This window comes from Chelmon rostratus, chromosome 3 (genome assembly GCF_017976325.1).
Source record: "Chelmon rostratus isolate fCheRos1 chromosome 3, fCheRos1.pri, whole genome shotgun sequence".
Lineage (NCBI taxonomy): Eukaryota > Metazoa > Chordata > Actinopteri > Chaetodontiformes > Chaetodontidae > Chelmon > Chelmon rostratus.
This window is the reverse complement of record NC_055660.1, coordinates 13,029,880-13,047,231: the sequence shown is the minus strand read 5'-3', so window position 1 is coordinate 13,047,231 and position 17,352 is coordinate 13,029,880. Positions and strand designations below refer to the sequence as shown.

At 43.0% G+C, this 17,352-nt stretch overlaps 1 protein-coding gene across 1 annotated transcript in view; it reads left to right on the top strand.

The window, feature by feature from the left end:
* The window catches only part of LOC121604421 (voltage-dependent T-type calcium channel subunit alpha-1I-like), a 168,619-nt gene that overhangs the window by 121,172 nt on the left and 30,095 nt on the right, over window positions 1–17,352 (top strand). The window contains exons 26-28 of the mRNA XM_041933929.1: window positions 649–800; window positions 2,364–2,473; window positions 5,069–5,202. Coding sequence (XP_041789863.1) covers window positions 649–800; window positions 2,364–2,473; window positions 5,069–5,202 — 396 coding nt within the window. The remainder of the gene's footprint in view (window positions 1–648; window positions 801–2,363; window positions 2,474–5,068; window positions 5,203–17,352) is intronic.

Here is a 17,352-nt window from a genome sequence, read left to right as displayed (position 1 = left end):
ACAGCAATTTCTGCACTCATAAATATTAACTTGCCACTTGATAATGATAAAAGCAAATCCAGCAGTGAAATAAAAAGTCAACCTCGATTCAAAGCTTTGGACAGATTCTTTCCTGGCTACGGTCCAAATGGCAAGAGTCCAGGACTTTTAATTTGCTATTTTATATTACACGTCCTCAAAGGTTTGACTCGGGATGAGTCATTATTTCAATTCATTTAAAACTACTTAACCTCCCTCTCCGTTAATCAAACTTTTTCTCCTCGTAATGTCTCGCAGTTTTGTCCACCACTCTGCTGTTTCTCCGTTTGCTCTGTACCTCCTTCTTCATCTCTTTCGGCCTGATTGAATCATTCTTTTTGCACTTTTTCCACACTCCTCTTGTCCACATCTAATTTTCTTTTGCCCTTTTTCTTTGTTAATTTTTCCTCTGTTATTCCCGTCTTTTTGTGTTTCCTCTGCTTTTTCTTTGATTCTTTGCTTTCACTTTCCCATTCATCTCCTCCTACACCCTTCCCCTCCACATCTAAACTCCCTTTTTTCATCTGTCTCTGCTTTCCATCAACATTTTTTCCTGCCTTCTCACCATCCTTCATTGCCTTGTTTTTCCTTTTTCTATTCCTCTTTCTTCTTTCCCTTTTCTCTCTCCAGAAGCCCAGAAGCTGCCCTACTATGCGTCATACGGTCCAGCCCGGCTGGCTATCCACACTCTGTGCACCAGCCACTACCTGGACCTGGTTATCACCTTCATCATCTGTATCAACGTCATCACCATGTCTCTGGAGCACTACAGCCAGCCACAGGTGACCGCGCTTCTCGATGGGGATGGAGGGATGGTCGGGCCGTGGGTGTTAGAGTTAGAGACAGATACAGCAGACTTGTTTAAGGGCTTCTGAGTAGGTGGTGGTGCACCATCTGGGCAGAGTTGTTTTTTTTTTAAGTGGGCACTCCCAGAGGCAGTCTGCCAACCTGCTGCTCTGAATCAGCAGCAGAAACAGCCAACAACCAAAACATTTATCCACGTGCTGGAATACAAACAGTCTGGCAGATTGGGGTATTAGTTATGTAAGAATCTTTCTCACAAAATGAAGTTTGAGATCAGAAGAAAAGGAAACAGGTCTGTAGTTTGACAGCCGTGAAACATACAGTTACATCCTGATTCTGATACTTTACTGTCCAGGTTTTGCATGAGCCCACGTCTTAGATACAATGTGGTAAATCAAAAAGTTATCAGAGCTAGGTGAGTGCATGTAATCCTGACATCCCCTGTTACCTCTGTAACATAGAAATACAATTTTAAAAATAAGAAATAAAAAAATGACTATTCATTCTATGCAGGATGAAATAGAATTGCTCTAAGAATCCACTATAAAAAAAAGAGTGTGCTAATGTGCTCATTGTTTCTCCTCAAAACTTTCTGCTGGCTCTCAGTGTTGAGCTGAACTTTATTGATGTTTAACAACATTATGCTTCTGCTGGAGGTGTAACATATTAGCAGCTTATGTGGCCAGCTGCAGACAGACCACTCGCGCAGCTCGTTATTTTCAGCCACCTCTACCTGTTTCTGCCAGCTTTTACCAATACTGGCGCTGCAAGTCAACGGCTATCCAAGCTGCCGGTGACGTCTAAAGCTGCCACCCACACATGCCAGGCTACAGTCAAAGACTTACCGGGTCTATCAGATATATAACACTGGAGTATGTTTAGCTATGTTTGTTTTTTATGCTATCTAGCTAGTATAAAAAACTAAATGTAAAGGCACAAGATGCACTTGTAATAAGATTCGATTATATGCTGCAGCTTCATATTCTGCTTCAGGGACTGTAGAACATCAGCAGGCTATGTTAAACACTTCAGATGAAAACACATTCTGGTTACAAATGTGTTTGGTAGATTACCATATATTTTTTGTTCTTCCTTAATTGGGCTGCGCTGGATGTGACAATCAAGTTTGATCTGCGTTTTGTTTCTCACAATCAGAAAGTGTCGGATTCATTAATGCCAGTGTGGCAGAAAAAAAAAGTTCTGTCTTCCTCCCCAGAGTCTGACATAATGTAGTTGTCTGTCTCAATTAAGCTTTGTTCTATTAAAAAAGATTCATTGGCAAGATACTTTTCTCACATTGACGGAGCAGATTCACCGAACAACAGCGCTCGGCCATACTTATGTTTTCTTCTCTCTTAGTCTCTCAACCCATACAAATGCTCTTTAATCGACATGACAGCAGTTAAACAACAATGTTTTCTCTGTGGGCAAAGACGGGGTTAAGACAAAACATAGTTTTTTAAGATCAGAGCTGGAGACAGAGAAAACTGCTTTTGTTGTTTCTTACGTCTGTCCCCTGTTTTATCCTTGTTCAATCCCAGTCTCTGGAGACCGCGCTGAAGTACTGCAACTACTTCTTCACCTCCACCTTTGTGATTGAAGCCTCTCTGAAGCTGGTGGCCTTCGGCTTTAGACGCTTCTTCAAGGACAGGTACAAAGAGGACACTCCCAGCTGGATCGAGACTGTACATATTTGCGTTGAAGAGGTTCATGAAGCTCCTAATACCTTTGTTAGCACAATCTCTGCACATTTAACCATATTCTTAAATGTCTTGACTAATGGGATCCATTTATTAGCTTTATGAGCTGTTCAGCTCCAAATAACAGCGAGGGGTCGTGTTAAATGTCTTTGGGATTGGTGCTTATAGATTATTCTGCTTTTGAACTGTGATACAACTGTCTCCTGCTTGAACGAGCTCTGAGAATTGACAGACAAGACTAAATCACATATTCGAGGAGAATCAAACTTGAATCATCAGTGTCCCTAACAGTGAATCTGGAGAGAGTCAGAGTGGAACTACTGCTCCTTCAACCCTGTCCGCTGGAAATGATGTTTGTATGCTAATTGTTTGTATTGATGATTATGCAGCATAAACGATTCTCTGACACTGGAGTTCTCATCTTTAGTGTAAAAGAACTTAAATATAGGCAGAGGTCCTGGTTTCAGTTAATAAAGCCAACAGGTCATGTGATGCATTGCAAGTGAACATTTTGCAGATGCACTTGGCTTCAACATTTCGTGACTTCAAATTTCTTTAAAAAGGCATTTGTTGTTGCAAATTAATAGTGCATGAACCTAATTACCAGGAGTCAGGGTTGGTTCCTCAGATGGATGGATGATGACACTGATTTGTTTATGAACGCACTGTGATTTCTGATGACACTGAAGATAGTGAAAGCGAGACTAACAGGAATGATTACATCAAGATTTTGAAATATATCATGTTCTCTCTGCACGCTTCACTGCTCCTCAAAGATGAAAGTGGTGACATTACTTGCAGAATTACATCTATTGGTTTAAAAATAACCCCTCTAAACGCTGGTTTTACTGCGTTTTAGACTAAATAATTGGCTCACATTCAGGCTGCCACAGGTGCAGAAAGACTTTTGAATTTTAATAGATTTCAATATCTACATCCAGCTCCCGTGATAATCCAACAATCCTCTCCCTGCCACGTGCACAGGCTTGTGGAGCAGCTGCTGTTGGTGAATATTAGCTGAGATGCCCTACTATGTAGATTTTATTATTGCAGCTTCCGATCCATTTTTAGAATTGTGGGCGTGCTGGGGGAAATGGCTGTTGGATATTTCTGCCCCCCTCCATTTCAAAAATATGTCTTCTGAGCTATCTTAATGCTCATTGCCTGTCTCACTGTTTCTGTCTTTCTGTCTCTTCCTGCTTGTCTGCCTCTCTTTATGTCAACAGAAACAGTTTTAGTCATCGTTCTCTCTGTCCGTCATTGTAATTTCTACCTTTCCCTCTCCATCCCTTTATCATTTCATGCCATCACACTCGTATATGTTTTTGGGAGGCCCTGGCTTTATTAGGTGACCCCGTTTTGTGTATGTTTACAGCCTGTGAGCCAGTTGTGTGCCAGTTCTGCTGCTCTGGAACTGAGATATTATCTAGGACGGGGCGCATTAACTGTGGAGGAACATACCGCGGGCGGCAATTTTGCACTGAACTGAGTTAAAAATGAAAGAAACTTCACTAGATTAAAAAAAAAAATGTCAGATGTGTATTAAAGGAGGTATAACTGCCTTCCTAACCAAGAGGTTATACTGTGCAATGGCTTAAATGAGGGTTTGACCAAGGGTACTTTTGACAGTTGACAGGTTTTCCTCACTTTCCTTTCTCAGCCTCTCAATGTACAGCCTTGGGTCAGATGAAATCTGAGTTGTTGTACTTTAAAGTGTTGTTTTTGTGGATGAGTTTCTGCAGCATACAGTCGACAAGACCAGTGATAAGAGTATGGTGTCCTGCCGATGCTGCAGCCTGGTCAGACAGTTTACCTGTCGCGAAATGCATCTAGTGGGTCTCTTTCTATCATGATGCAGTACTTACTCAGCTAAAATCATGGAATTAGTAGTAGGTGGTACATATTTGCAGAAAAGTGCAATAGAGTATATTGAAGGAAAAGTGTTTCAGTCACAGGACCATCGTCAGCAGTACAGTCGCTATTCTCTACATTCTTGCACACTTTATCACCTTTTGGACCAAAAAAATGATTATTTTTCTGCATGTATTTTCTAAAGGGCTGCAAGTTTTGGTGGTCACCCTCTCATCTACCACAGAAATTCATTATTGACCACTGTATTCGCAAAAATGCTGCACCTGATGTCGATAAGAACAAGATCACATCCAAGCATTTCAACGTACGGCTTGTTGCTCAGCCCCGAAATGAAGGAGACAAGACAAACACAGGAAGTAATGTTTCTGCAGCTGCCAGGTCTGTACAGTATTGAAGGTGTTCTTCGAGTATTAACATAAATATTCATGACAGGAGCAGGCCTTTAGGAGATGGTGGTCTGTTACCCAGGCCACTCGTGGGAGAGACATGCAAATTAAGCATAAAGTTGATGTAGAAGATTAATATTCATTGGAAAATTAACATAACGCAGATTCTGATGTGCGCAGCCATGAAGTCCTGAGCCATGTACTGAGGGTTAGTCTATTTAATGTACACAGAAATGAGGATTGTGTGTGTGTGCGTGTGTGTGTGCGTGTGCGTGTGTGCATATGTAGGTGGAACCAGTTGGACCTGGCCATTGTGCTGCTGTCAGTAATGGGCATCACCCTGGAAGAGATTGAGATCAATGCGTCCCTCCCCATCAACCCCACCATCATCAGGATCATGAGGGTACTCAGGATAGCACGAGGTACACACAACCACACACCCACACACACACAACCACACAACCACACACGCACCAGGACAGTATTTGAAACTGGCTTATATTAGTCACCTTTCCCCTTATTTCACCTGTTAAAAAGGTACTTTTTCATATCTTAGTAAGATATCTCCACTTTTCTGTTCTCCTCATGTTTTAATTTCTTTTTTATGCTGCTAGTGCATGCTCAACACGACTTACATGTTCACCAGCTGTTATGATAAATTAAAGATGGTATACTTATTGCACTCCTAATTTCACTGATTTACAACACCATTCAGTGTTAAGCTGCTAAACCCAGCACTTCCTGCACAAGTAAGTCACATTAAAAGCCTCGCAGCAGCTCAGTAGACTTAATCTCTCCCTTTTCCTGTAAGCTTCCAACGGGAAGCATCAGCAGGAGGTGTTGAGCTTCACACTGAATGAAAAAATGGCAAATAGAATAATAATAGAAACGACTATTATTATTATTTAGAGAAAACATCCATAACTTACTAACATCCATAATTAGGGACACGGGGCAACGTCCCGAGTCACTGGCTCCTACAGCTATGAAATAGCTGCAGGAGCCAGTGACTCGGGGCGTAGCCCCGAGTCACTTATTACTATCCCGCGCGTTTCTTCTTCTTCTTCTTATTAGGGACACGGGGCAACGTCCCGAGTCACTGGCTCCTACAGCTATGAAATAGCTGCAGGAGCCAGTGCCTCGGAGCGTAGCCCCGAGTCACTTATTACTATCCCGCGCGTTTCTTCTTCTTCTTCTTATTATTATTTTTCATCTTCCTCCAAGTTTTCGTCCCTTAACTCGCCCCGCAGCTTTGAGAAAACCCTCGCAAATTATATATGAAAACGTGCGTATTGTTCGGGATCGGTGTGCTATTACTTTTCTCAAATTTATCGCAGTTTTTCGCGTCGTAAGACGCGAAAAACTGCGATAAATTTCCCATAAGAAATGAATGGGACGGGCGAAAAAAACAAGATTGAAATTGGAGTTTTTCAAACATCTGTAGCTCAGGCATACATTCACCGAGAGACTTCATTTCAACTTTAAAATGTAGACCCAAGTCTGGTCTATTGGTGTGTTCATCCACATTTTGATTGGTCCTATAGTTTTTGATCAGTCACTGTTCAATGACAGTGATCGTTTGGCGGGAAATTTTGAGATTATAATGGGTGTGTATTGCGCGGAATGTTCGTGCTAGAGTGCGTGCTAGAGTGGCACAGAGTCTAAAAACGATCTGAAAATCTTCTCTTTTTCTCGTCGCTACGGCCACAAATTACACTCTACACGCATAATTTTGGGCTCATTTTGTAGACAAACTTGTCCTCTTTCGTGTGATGTCCTCGAAAAAGCCGAGAGACTTACTGAATTTAAATAGTGAGACGTTTTGTGCAGCCAGCGCCCTCCTGTTCTCCCATTAAGTCCCATGTTAAAATTCAGAGCTGTTTTGTGAGCAAAGCAGAAATGCCTCCTGTCTTTAGATCGCCATAAAACGAAAAGTTGTTGTGTCAGGAATAAAACGAGGAGATGGCCGGACTCAGGAAGTTCTCGGGAGTCCGATGATCTATAGTACACTCTGATACGAGGTACGGTTCTCTCACCAGAGGATTTAGTTCGGGAGGTTCGCCGAACCCAAATCTCACTGCATACAATACAAACTCCTGTTCTCTGAGTCGCAGAGTCTTTTTAAGTCGACCATTTTGTCATTTTTCTAAAGAATATCTGGACATAAAACACACGTACATCTGGCCCAGACTTGTCCGCATCTCACAGTGTAATCGGTTTTTTGATAGCAGCTACGGTTTTGACACAATCGCAAGTTGTTCGGAAGAAACCGACAGCGAAAAAGCCGCTTTTCAAGGGAGGAGTTTAACAGGTGCAACTGTCATTTACACACACACCGGTCAATAACCCACGCACACACATCTGCAGGACAACAAGCCTGAGAATGATTATCTTAACGAGCTCAGTCAAAACAAGGGCATTGTTTGAAAACAATCTCCATCCAACAAACAGTTAAACTCAGCTTCACCAAGCGCTTTGCCAAAAAGGTTGAGACAGTAGTCACACAAACACACACACAAGCAGGGCTAACCAACAGCTAAAAAGTGATTAAAAACAAGCACGTCAAAACTGAACAGGAACAAGTAAAAAGTGGGAGAGGTAGAGAGGTAATTATCAGCAGGTGGGGCAGAAGTTACACACGCACACAAACAAACACACACACACACACACATTCAGACACACATATACCAGACACATCTCCATGTAGGAGCTGGTTGGGCTGCTTGTGTAGTTCAAGCAGACACACACACACAAACAGACGAAGACACACACATACGCAGTCACACACAACGACAGATACATAAACACACACACACAGACAAATGCATAATGAAAACCCCATCCCCCCGCCCCCTTGTTAACGCCGCTAGCTCTATTAGCTCTGTTAGCACAGTTAGCTCTGGTTGCGTTAGCGCCGTTAGCTCTATTCGCACCGTTAGCTGTTCGCTCCATTAGTGTTAGCTCTGTTAGCTCCTTTAGCATTAGCTCCATTCATGTTTATTGATTCAGTTCATTAATTCATGTTAACAGAGACATGAAGCAGAGGAGAGAAGCAGACACAGACAGCTGAGGTGATCAACAGAGACAGACAAGGAGAAAGCCACAGAAACACAGCTGGGACCAGTTCATTAATCAGGGACTGACTGCCTCTGATATCTGCTGTTTTCTCAAATTGCAGCCTTTTTCAATTGTCCGCTGCTTCGCCATAGTTTCTCCTAGAGACTTCATTCAAACTTTAAAACGTAGATAATTTTGTCGGCTCAAAATGACCCTCGGCACATTTTGATATCTCTTACGGTTTTCGAGCTATGACCATCGAAGGCCGACGTAAGACGCAAACAACTGCGATAAATTTCCCAAAAGAAATGAATGGGGAAATTTCCTCAAATTTCAGCCTTTTTCAATTGTCCGCTGCTCGGCCATACTTTGTCCTAGAGACTTCATTCAAACTTTAAAACGTAGATAATTTTGTCGGCTCGAACGCACCCCGTGTCCCTTTCAAAATTTCCCAGGGGGAATTTTCTAGTTATTAGGGACACGGGGCAACGTCCCGAGTCACTGGCTCCTACAGCTATGAAATAGCTGCAGGAGCCAGTGACTCGGGGCGTAGCCCCGAGTCACTTATTACTATCCCGCGCGTTTCTTCTTCTTCTTCTTATTATTATTTTTCATCTTCCTCCAAGTTTTCGTCCCTTAACTCGCCCCGCAGCTTTGAGAAAACCCTCGCAAATTATATATCAAAACGTGCGTATTGTTCGGGATCGGTGTGCTATTACTTTTCTCAAATTTACCGCAGTTTTTCGCGTCGTAAGACGCGAAAAACTGCGATAAATTTCCCATAAGAAATGAATGGGACGGGCGAAAAAAACAAGATTGAAATTGGAGTTTTTCAAACATCTGTAGCTCAGGCATACATTCACCGAGAGACTTCATTTCAACTTGAAAATGTAGACCCAAGTCTGGTCTATTGGTGTGTTCATCCACATTTTGATTGGTCCTATAGTTTTTGATCAGTCACTGTTCAATGACAGTGATCGTTTGGCGGGAAATTTTGAGATTATAATGGGTGTGTATTGCGCGGAATGTTCGTGCTAGAGTGCGTGCTAGAGTGGCACAGAGTCTAAAAACGATCTGAAAATCTTCTCTTTTTCTCGTCGCTACGGCCACAAATTACACTCTACACGCATAATTTTGGGCTCATTTTGTAGACAAACTTGTCCTCTTTCGTGTGATGTCCTCGAAAAAGCCGAGAGACTTACTGAATTTAAATAGTGAGACGTTTTGTGCAGCCAGCGCCCTCCTGTTCTCCCATTAAGTCCCATGTTAAAATTCAGAGCTGTTTTGTGAGCAAAGCAGAAATGCCTCCTGTCTTTAGATCGCCATAAAACGAAAAGTTGTTGTGTCAGGAATAAAACGAGGAGATGGCCGGACTCAGGAAGTTCTCGGGAGTCCGATGATCTATAGTACACTCTGATACGAGGTACGGTTCTCTCACCAGAGGATTTAGTTCAGGAGGTTCGCCGAACCCAAATCTCACTGCATACAATACAAACTCCTGTTCTCTGAGTCGCAGAGTCTTTTTAAGTCGACCATTTTGTCATTTTTCTAAAGAATATCTGGACATAAAACACACGTACATCTGGCCCAGACTTGTCCGCATCTCACAGTGTAATCGGTTTTTTGATAGCAGCTACGGTTTTGACACAATCGCAAGTTGTTCGGAAGAAACCGACAGCGAAAAAGCCGCTTTTCAAGGGAGGAGTTTAACAGGTGCAACTGTCATTTACACACACACCGGTCAATAACCCACGCACACACATCTGCAGGACAACAAGCCTGAGAATGATTATCTTAACGAGCTCAGTCAAAACAAGGGCATTGTTTGAAAACAATCTCCATCCAACAAACAGTTAAACTCAGCTTCACCAAGCGCTTTGCCAAAAAGGTTGAGACAGTAGTCACACAAACACACACACAAGCAGGGCTAACCAACAGCTAAAAAGTGATTAAAAACAAGCACGTCAAAACTGAACAGGAACAAGTAAAAAGTGGGAGAGGTAGAGAGGTAATTATCAGCAGGTGGGGCAGAAGTTACACACGCACACAAACAAACACACACACACACACACATTCAGACACACATATACCAGACACATCTCCATGTAGGAGCTGGTTGGGCTGCTTGTGTAGTTCAAGCAGACACACACACACAAACAGACGAAGACACACACATACGCAGTCACACACAACGACAGATACATAAACACACACACACAGACAAATGCATAATGAAAACCCCCTCCCCCCGCCCCCGTGGTAACGCCGCTAGCTCTATTAGCTCTGTTAGCACAGTTAGCTCTGGTTGCGTTAGCGCCGTTAGCTCTATTCGCACCGTTAGCTGTTCGCTCCATTAGTGTTAGCTCTGTTAGCTCCGTTAGCATTAGCTCCATTCATGTTTATTGATTCAGTTCATTAATTCATGTTAACAGAGACATGAAGCAGAGGAGAGAAGCAGACACAGACAGCTGAGGTGATCAACAGAGACAGACAAGGAGAAAGCCACAGAAACACAGCTGGGACCAGTTCATTAATCAGGGACTGACTGCCTCTGATATCTGCTGTTTTCTCAAATTGCAGCCTTTTTCAATTGTCCGCTGCTTCGCCATAGTTTCTCCTAGAGACTTCATTCAAACTTTAAAACGTAGATAATTTTGTCGGCTCAAAATGACCCTCGGCACATTTTGATATCTCTTACGGTTTTCGAGCTATGACCATCGAAGGCCGACGTAAGACGCAAACAACTGCGATAAATTTCCCAAAAGAAATGAATGGGGAAATTTCCTCAAATTTCAGCCTTTTTCAATTGTCCGCTGCTCGGCCATACTTTGTCCTAGAGACTTCATTCAAACTTTAAAACGTAGATAATTTTGTCGGCTCGAACGCACCCCGTGTCCCTTTCAAAATTTCCCAGGGGGAATTTTCTAGTTATTAGGGACACGGGGCAACGTCCCGAGTCACTGGCTCCTACAGCTATGAAATAGCTGCAGGAGCCAGTGACTCGGGGCGTAGCCCCGAGTCACTTATTACTATCCCGCGCGTTTCTTCTTCTTCTTCTTATTATTATTTTTCATCTTCCTCCAAGTTTTCGTCCCTTAACTCGCCCCGCAGCTTTGAGAAAACCCTCGCAAATTATATATCAAAACGTGCGTATTGTTCGGGATCGGTGTGCTATTACTTTTCTCAAATTTACCGCAGTTTTTCGCGTCGTAAGACGCGAAAAACTGCGATAAATTTCCCATAAGAAATGAATGGGACGGGCGAAAAAAACAAGATTGAAATTGGAGTTTTTCAAACATCTGTAGCTCAGGCATACATTCACCGAGAGACTTCATTTCAACTTGAAAATGTAGACCCAAGTCTGGTCTATTGGTGTGTTCATCCACATTTTGATTGGTCCTATAGTTTTTGATCAGTCACTGTTCAATGACAGTGATCGTTTGGCGGGAAATTTTGAGATTATAATGGGTGTGTATTGCGCGGAATGTTCGTGCTAGAGTGCGTGCTAGAGTGGCACAGAGTCTAAAAACGATCTGAAAATCTTCTCTTTTTCTCGTCGCTACGGCCACAAATTACACTCTACACGCATAATTTTGGGCTCATTTTGTAGACAAACTTGTCCTCTTTCGTGTGATGTCCTCGAAAAAGCCGAGAGACTTACTGAATTTAAATAGTGAGACGTTTTGTGCAGCCAGCGCCCTCCTGTTCTCCCATTAAGTCCCATGTTAAAATTCAGAGCTGTTTTGTGAGCAAAGCAGAAATGCCTCCTGTCTTTAGATCGCCATAAAACGAAAAGTTGTTGTGTCAGGAATAAAACGAGGAGATGGCCGGACTCAGGAAGTTCTCGGGAGTCCGATGATCTATAGTACACTCTGATACGAGGTACGGTTCTCTCACCAGAGGATTTAGTTCAGGAGGTTCGCCGAACCCAAATCTCACTGCATACAATACAAACTCCTGTTCTCTGAGTCGCAGAGTCTTTTTAAGTCGACCATTTTGTCATTTTTCTAAAGAATATCTGGACATAAAACACACGTACATCTGGCCCAGACTTGTCCGCATCTCACAGTGTAATCGGTTTTTTGATAGCAGCTACGGTTTTGACACAATCGCAAGTTGTTCGGAAGAAACCGACAGCGAAAAAGCCGCTTTTCAAGGGAAGAGTTTAACAGGTGCAACTGTCATTTACACACACACCGGTCAATAACCCACGCACACACATCTGCAGGACAACCAGCCTGAGAATGATTATCTTAACGAGCTCAGTCAAAACAAGGGCATTGTTTGAAAACAATCTCTGTCCAACAAGCAGTTAAACTCAGCTTCAGAAAGCTCTTTGCCAAAGAGGTTGAGACAGTAGTCACACAAATGCACACACAAAAAGGGCTAACCAACAGCTAAAAAGTGATTAAAAACAGCACGTCAAAACTGAACAGGAACAGGTAAACAGTGGGAGAGGTGCAGAGGTAATTATCAGCAGGTGGGGCAGAAGTTACACAGGCACACACGCACACACACACATTCAGACACATATATACTATACACATCTCCATGTTGGAGCTGGTTGGGCTGCTTGTGTAGTTCAAGCAGACACACACACACAAACAGACGAAGACACACACATACGCAGTCACACACAATGACAGATACATAAACACACACACACAGACAAATGCATAATGAAAACCCCATCCCCCCGCCCCCTTGTTAACGCCGTTAGCTCTGTTAGCTCTGTTAGCACAGTTAGCTCTGTTAGCGTTAGCGCCGTTAGCTCTATTCGCACCGTTAGCTGTTCGCTCCGTTAGTGTTAGCTCTGTTAGCTCCGTTAGCATTAGCTCCATTCATGTTTATTGATTCAGTTCATTAATTCATGTTAACAGAGACATAAAGCAGAGGAGAGAAGCAGACACAGACAGCTGAGGTGATCAACAGAGACAGACAAGGAGAAAGCCACAGAAACACAGCTGAGAGCAATTCATTAATCAGGGACTGACTGCCTCTGATATCTGCCGTTTTCTCACATTGCAGCCTTTTTCAATTGTCCGCTGCTTCGCCATAGTTTCTCCTAGAGACTTCATTCAAACTTTAAAACGTAGATAATTTTGTCGGCTCGAACGCACCCCGTGTCCCTTTCAAAATTTCCCAGGGGGAATTTTCTAGTTAGGGACACGGGGCAACGTCCCGAGTCACTGGCTCCTACAGCTATGAAATAGCTGCAGGAGCCAGTGACTCGGGGCGTAGCCCCGAGTCACTTATTACTATCCCGCGCGTTTCTTCTTCTTCTTCTTATTATTATTTTTCATCTTCCTCCAAGTTTTCGTCCCTTAACTCGCCCCGCAGCTTTGAGAAAACCCTCGCAAATTATATATGAAAACGTGCGTATTGTTCGGGATCGGTGTGCTATTACTTTTCTCAAATTTATCGCAGTTTTTCGCGTCGTAAGACGCGAAAAACTGCGATAAATTTCCCATAAGAAATGAATGGGACGGGCGAAAAAAACAAGATTGAAATTGGAGTTTTTCAAACATCTGTAGCTCAGGCATACATTCACCGAGAGACTTCATTTCAACTTTAAAATGTAGACCCAAGTCTGGTCTATTGGTGTGTTCATCCACATTTTGATTGGTCCTATAGTTTTTGATCAGTCACTGTTCAATGACAGTGATCGTTTGGCGGGAAATTTTGAGATTATAATGGGTGTGTATTGCGCGGAATGTTCGTGCTAGAGTGCGTGCTAGAGTGGCACAGAGTCTAAAAACGATCTGAAAATCTTCTCTTTTTCTCGTCGCTACGGCCACAAATTACACTCTACACGCATAATTTTGGGCTCATTTTGTAGACAAACTTGTCCTCTTTCGTGTGATGTCCTCGAAAAAGCCGAGAGACTTACTGAATTTAAATAGTGAGACGTTTTGTGCAGCCAGCGCCCTCCTGTTCTCCCATTAAGTCCCATGTTAAAATTCAGAGCTGTTTTGTGAGCAAAGCAGAAATGCCTCCTGTCTTTAGATCGCCATAAAACGAAAAGTTGTTGTGTCAGGAATAAAACGAGGAGATGGCCGGACTCAGGAAGTTCTCGGGAGTCCGATGATCTATAGTACACTCTGATACGAGGTACGGTTCTCTCACCAGAGGATTTAGTTCGGGAGGTTCGCCGAACCCAAATCTCACTGCATACAATACAAACTCCTGTTCTCTGAGTCGCAGAGTCTTTTTAAGTCGACCATTTTGTCATTTTTCTAAAGAATATCTGGACATAAAACACACGTACATCTGGCCCAGACTTGTCCGCATCTCACAGTGTAATCGGTTTTTTGATAGCAGCTACGGTTTTGACACAATCGCAAGTTGTTCGGAAGAAACCGACAGCGAAAAAGCCGCTTTTCAAGGGAGGAGTTTAACAGGTGCAACTGTCATTTACACACACACCGGTCAATAACCCACGCACACACATCTGCAGGACAACAAGCCTGAGAATGATTATCTTAACGAGCTCAGTCAAAACAAGGGCATTGTTTGAAAACAATCTCCATCCAACAAACAGTTAAACTCAGCTTCACCAAGCGCTTTGCCAAAAAGGTTGAGACAGTAGTCACACAAACACACACACAAGCAGGGCTAACCAACAGCTAAAAAGTGATTAAAAACAAGCACGTCAAAACTGAACAGGAACAAGTAAAAAGTGGGAGAGGTAGAGAGGTAATTATCAGCAGGTGGGGCAGAAGTTACACACGCACACAAACAAACACACACACACACACACATTCAGACACACATATACCAGACACATCTCCATGTAGGAGCTGGTTGGGCTGCTTGTGTAGTTCAAGCAGACACACACACACAAACAGACGAAGACACACACATACGCAGTCACACACAACGACAGATACATAAACACACACACACAGACAAATGCATAATGAAAACCCCATCCCCCCGCCCCCTTGTTAACGCCGCTAGCTCTATTAGCTCTGTTAGCACAGTTAGCTCTGGTTGCGTTAGCGCCGTTAGCTCTATTCGCACCGTTAGCTGTTCGCTCCATTAGTGTTAGCTCTGTTAGCTCCTTTAGCATTAGCTCCATTCATGTTTATTGATTCAGTTCATTAATTCATGTTAACAGAGACATGAAGCAGAGGAGAGAAGCAGACACAGACAGCTGAGGTGATCAACAGAGACAGACAAGGAGAAAGCCACAGAAACACAGCTGGGACCAGTTCATTAATCAGGGACTGACTGCCTCTGATATCTGCTGTTTTCTCAAATTGCAGCCTTTTTCAATTGTCCGCTGCTTCGCCATAGTTTCTCCTAGAGACTTCATTCAAACTTTAAAACGTAGATAATTTTGTCGGCTCAAAATGACCCTCGGCACATTTTGATATCTCTTACGGTTTTCGAGCTATGACCATCGAAGGCCGACGTAAGACGCAAACAACTGCGATAAATTTCCCAAAAGAAATGAATGGGGAAATTTCCTCAAATTTCAGCCTTTTTCAATTGTCCGCTGCTCGGCCATACTTTGTCCTAGAGACTTCATTCAAACTTTAAAACGTAGATAATTTTGTCGGCTCGAACGCACCCCGTGTCCCTTTCAAAATTTCCCAGGGGGAATTTTCTAGTTATTATTTTTCATCTTCCTCCAAGTTTTCGTCCTCAAACTCGTCCCACAGCTTTGAGAAAACCCTCGCAAATTATATATCAAAACGTGCGTATTGTTCGGGATCGGTGTGCTATTACTTTTCTCAAATTTATCGCAGTTTTTCGCGTCGTAAGACGCGAAAAACTGCGATAAATTTCCCATAAGAAATGAATGGGACGGGCGAAAAAAACAAGATTGAAATTGGAGTTTTTCAAACATCTGTAGCTCAGGCATACATTCACCGAGAGACTTCATTTCAACTTTAAAATGTAGACCCAAGTCTGGTCTATTGGTGTGTTCATCCACATTTTGATTGGTCCTATAGTTTTTGATCAGTCACTGTTCAATGACAGTGATCGTTTGGCGGGAAATTTTGAGATTATAATGGGTGTGTATTGCGCGGAATGTTCGCGCTAGAGTGCGTGCTAGAGTGGCACAGAGTCTAAAAACGATCTGAAAATCTTCTCTTTTTCTCGTCGCTACGGCCACAAATTACACTCTACACGCATAATTTTGGGCTCATTTTGTAGACAAACTTGTCCTCTTTCGTGTGATGTCCTCGAAAAAGCCGAGAGACTTACTGAATTTAAATAGTGAGACGTTTTGTGCAGCCAGCGCCCTCCTGTTCTCCCATTAAGTCCCATGTTAAAATTCAGAGCTGTTTTGTGAGCAAAGCAGAAATGCCTCCTGTCTTTAGATGGCCATAAAACGAAAAGTTGTTGTGTCAGGAATAAAACGAGGAGATGGCCGGACTCAGGAAGTTCTCGGGAGTCCGATGATCTATAGTACACTCTGATACGAGGTACGGTTCTCTCACCAGAGGATTTAGTTCAGGAGGTTCGCCGAACCCAAATCTCACTGCATACAATACAAACTCCTGTTCTCTGAGTCGCAGAGTCTTTTTAAGTCGACCATTTTGTCATTTTTCTAAAGAATATCTGGACATAAAACACACGTACATCTGGCCCAGACTTGTCCGCATCTCACAGTGTAATCGGTTTTTTGATAGCAGCTACGGTTTTGACACAATCGCAAGTTGTTCGGAAGAAACCGACAGCGAAAAAGCCGCTTTTCAAGGGAGGAGTTTAACAGGTGCAACTGTCATTTACACACACACCGGTCAATAACCCACGCACACACATCTGCAGGACAACAAGCCTGAGAATGATTATCTTAACGAGCTCAGTCAAAACAAGGGCATTGTTTGAAAACAATCTCCATCCAACAAACAGTTAAACTCAGCTTCACCAAGCGCTTTGCCAAAAAGGTTGAGAAAGTAGTCACACAAACACACACACAAGCAGGGCTAACCAACAGCTAAAAAGTGATTAAAAACAAGCACGTCAAAACTGAACAGGAACAGGTAAACAGTGGGAGAGGTAGAGAGGTAATTATCAGCAGGTGGGGCAGAAGTTACACACGCACACAAACAAACACACACACACACACACATTCAGACACACATATACCAGACACATCTCCATGTAGGAGCTGGTTGGGCTGCTTGTGTAGTTCAAGCAGACACACACACACAAACAGACGAAGACACACACATACGCAGTCACACACAATGACAGATACATAAACACACACACACAGACAAATGCATAATGAAAACCCCATCCCCCCGCCCCCTTGTTAACGCCGTTATTAGCTCTGTTAGCACAGTTAGCTCTGTTAGCGTTAGCGCCGTTAGCTCTATTCGCACCGCTAGCTGTTAGCTCCGTTAGTGTTAGCTCTGTTAGCTCCGTCAGCATTAGCTCCATTCATGTTTATTGATTCAGTTCATTAATTCATGTTAACAGAGACATGAAGCAGAGGAGAGAAGCAGACACAGACAGCTGAGGTGATCAACAGAGACAGACAAGGAGAAAGCCAC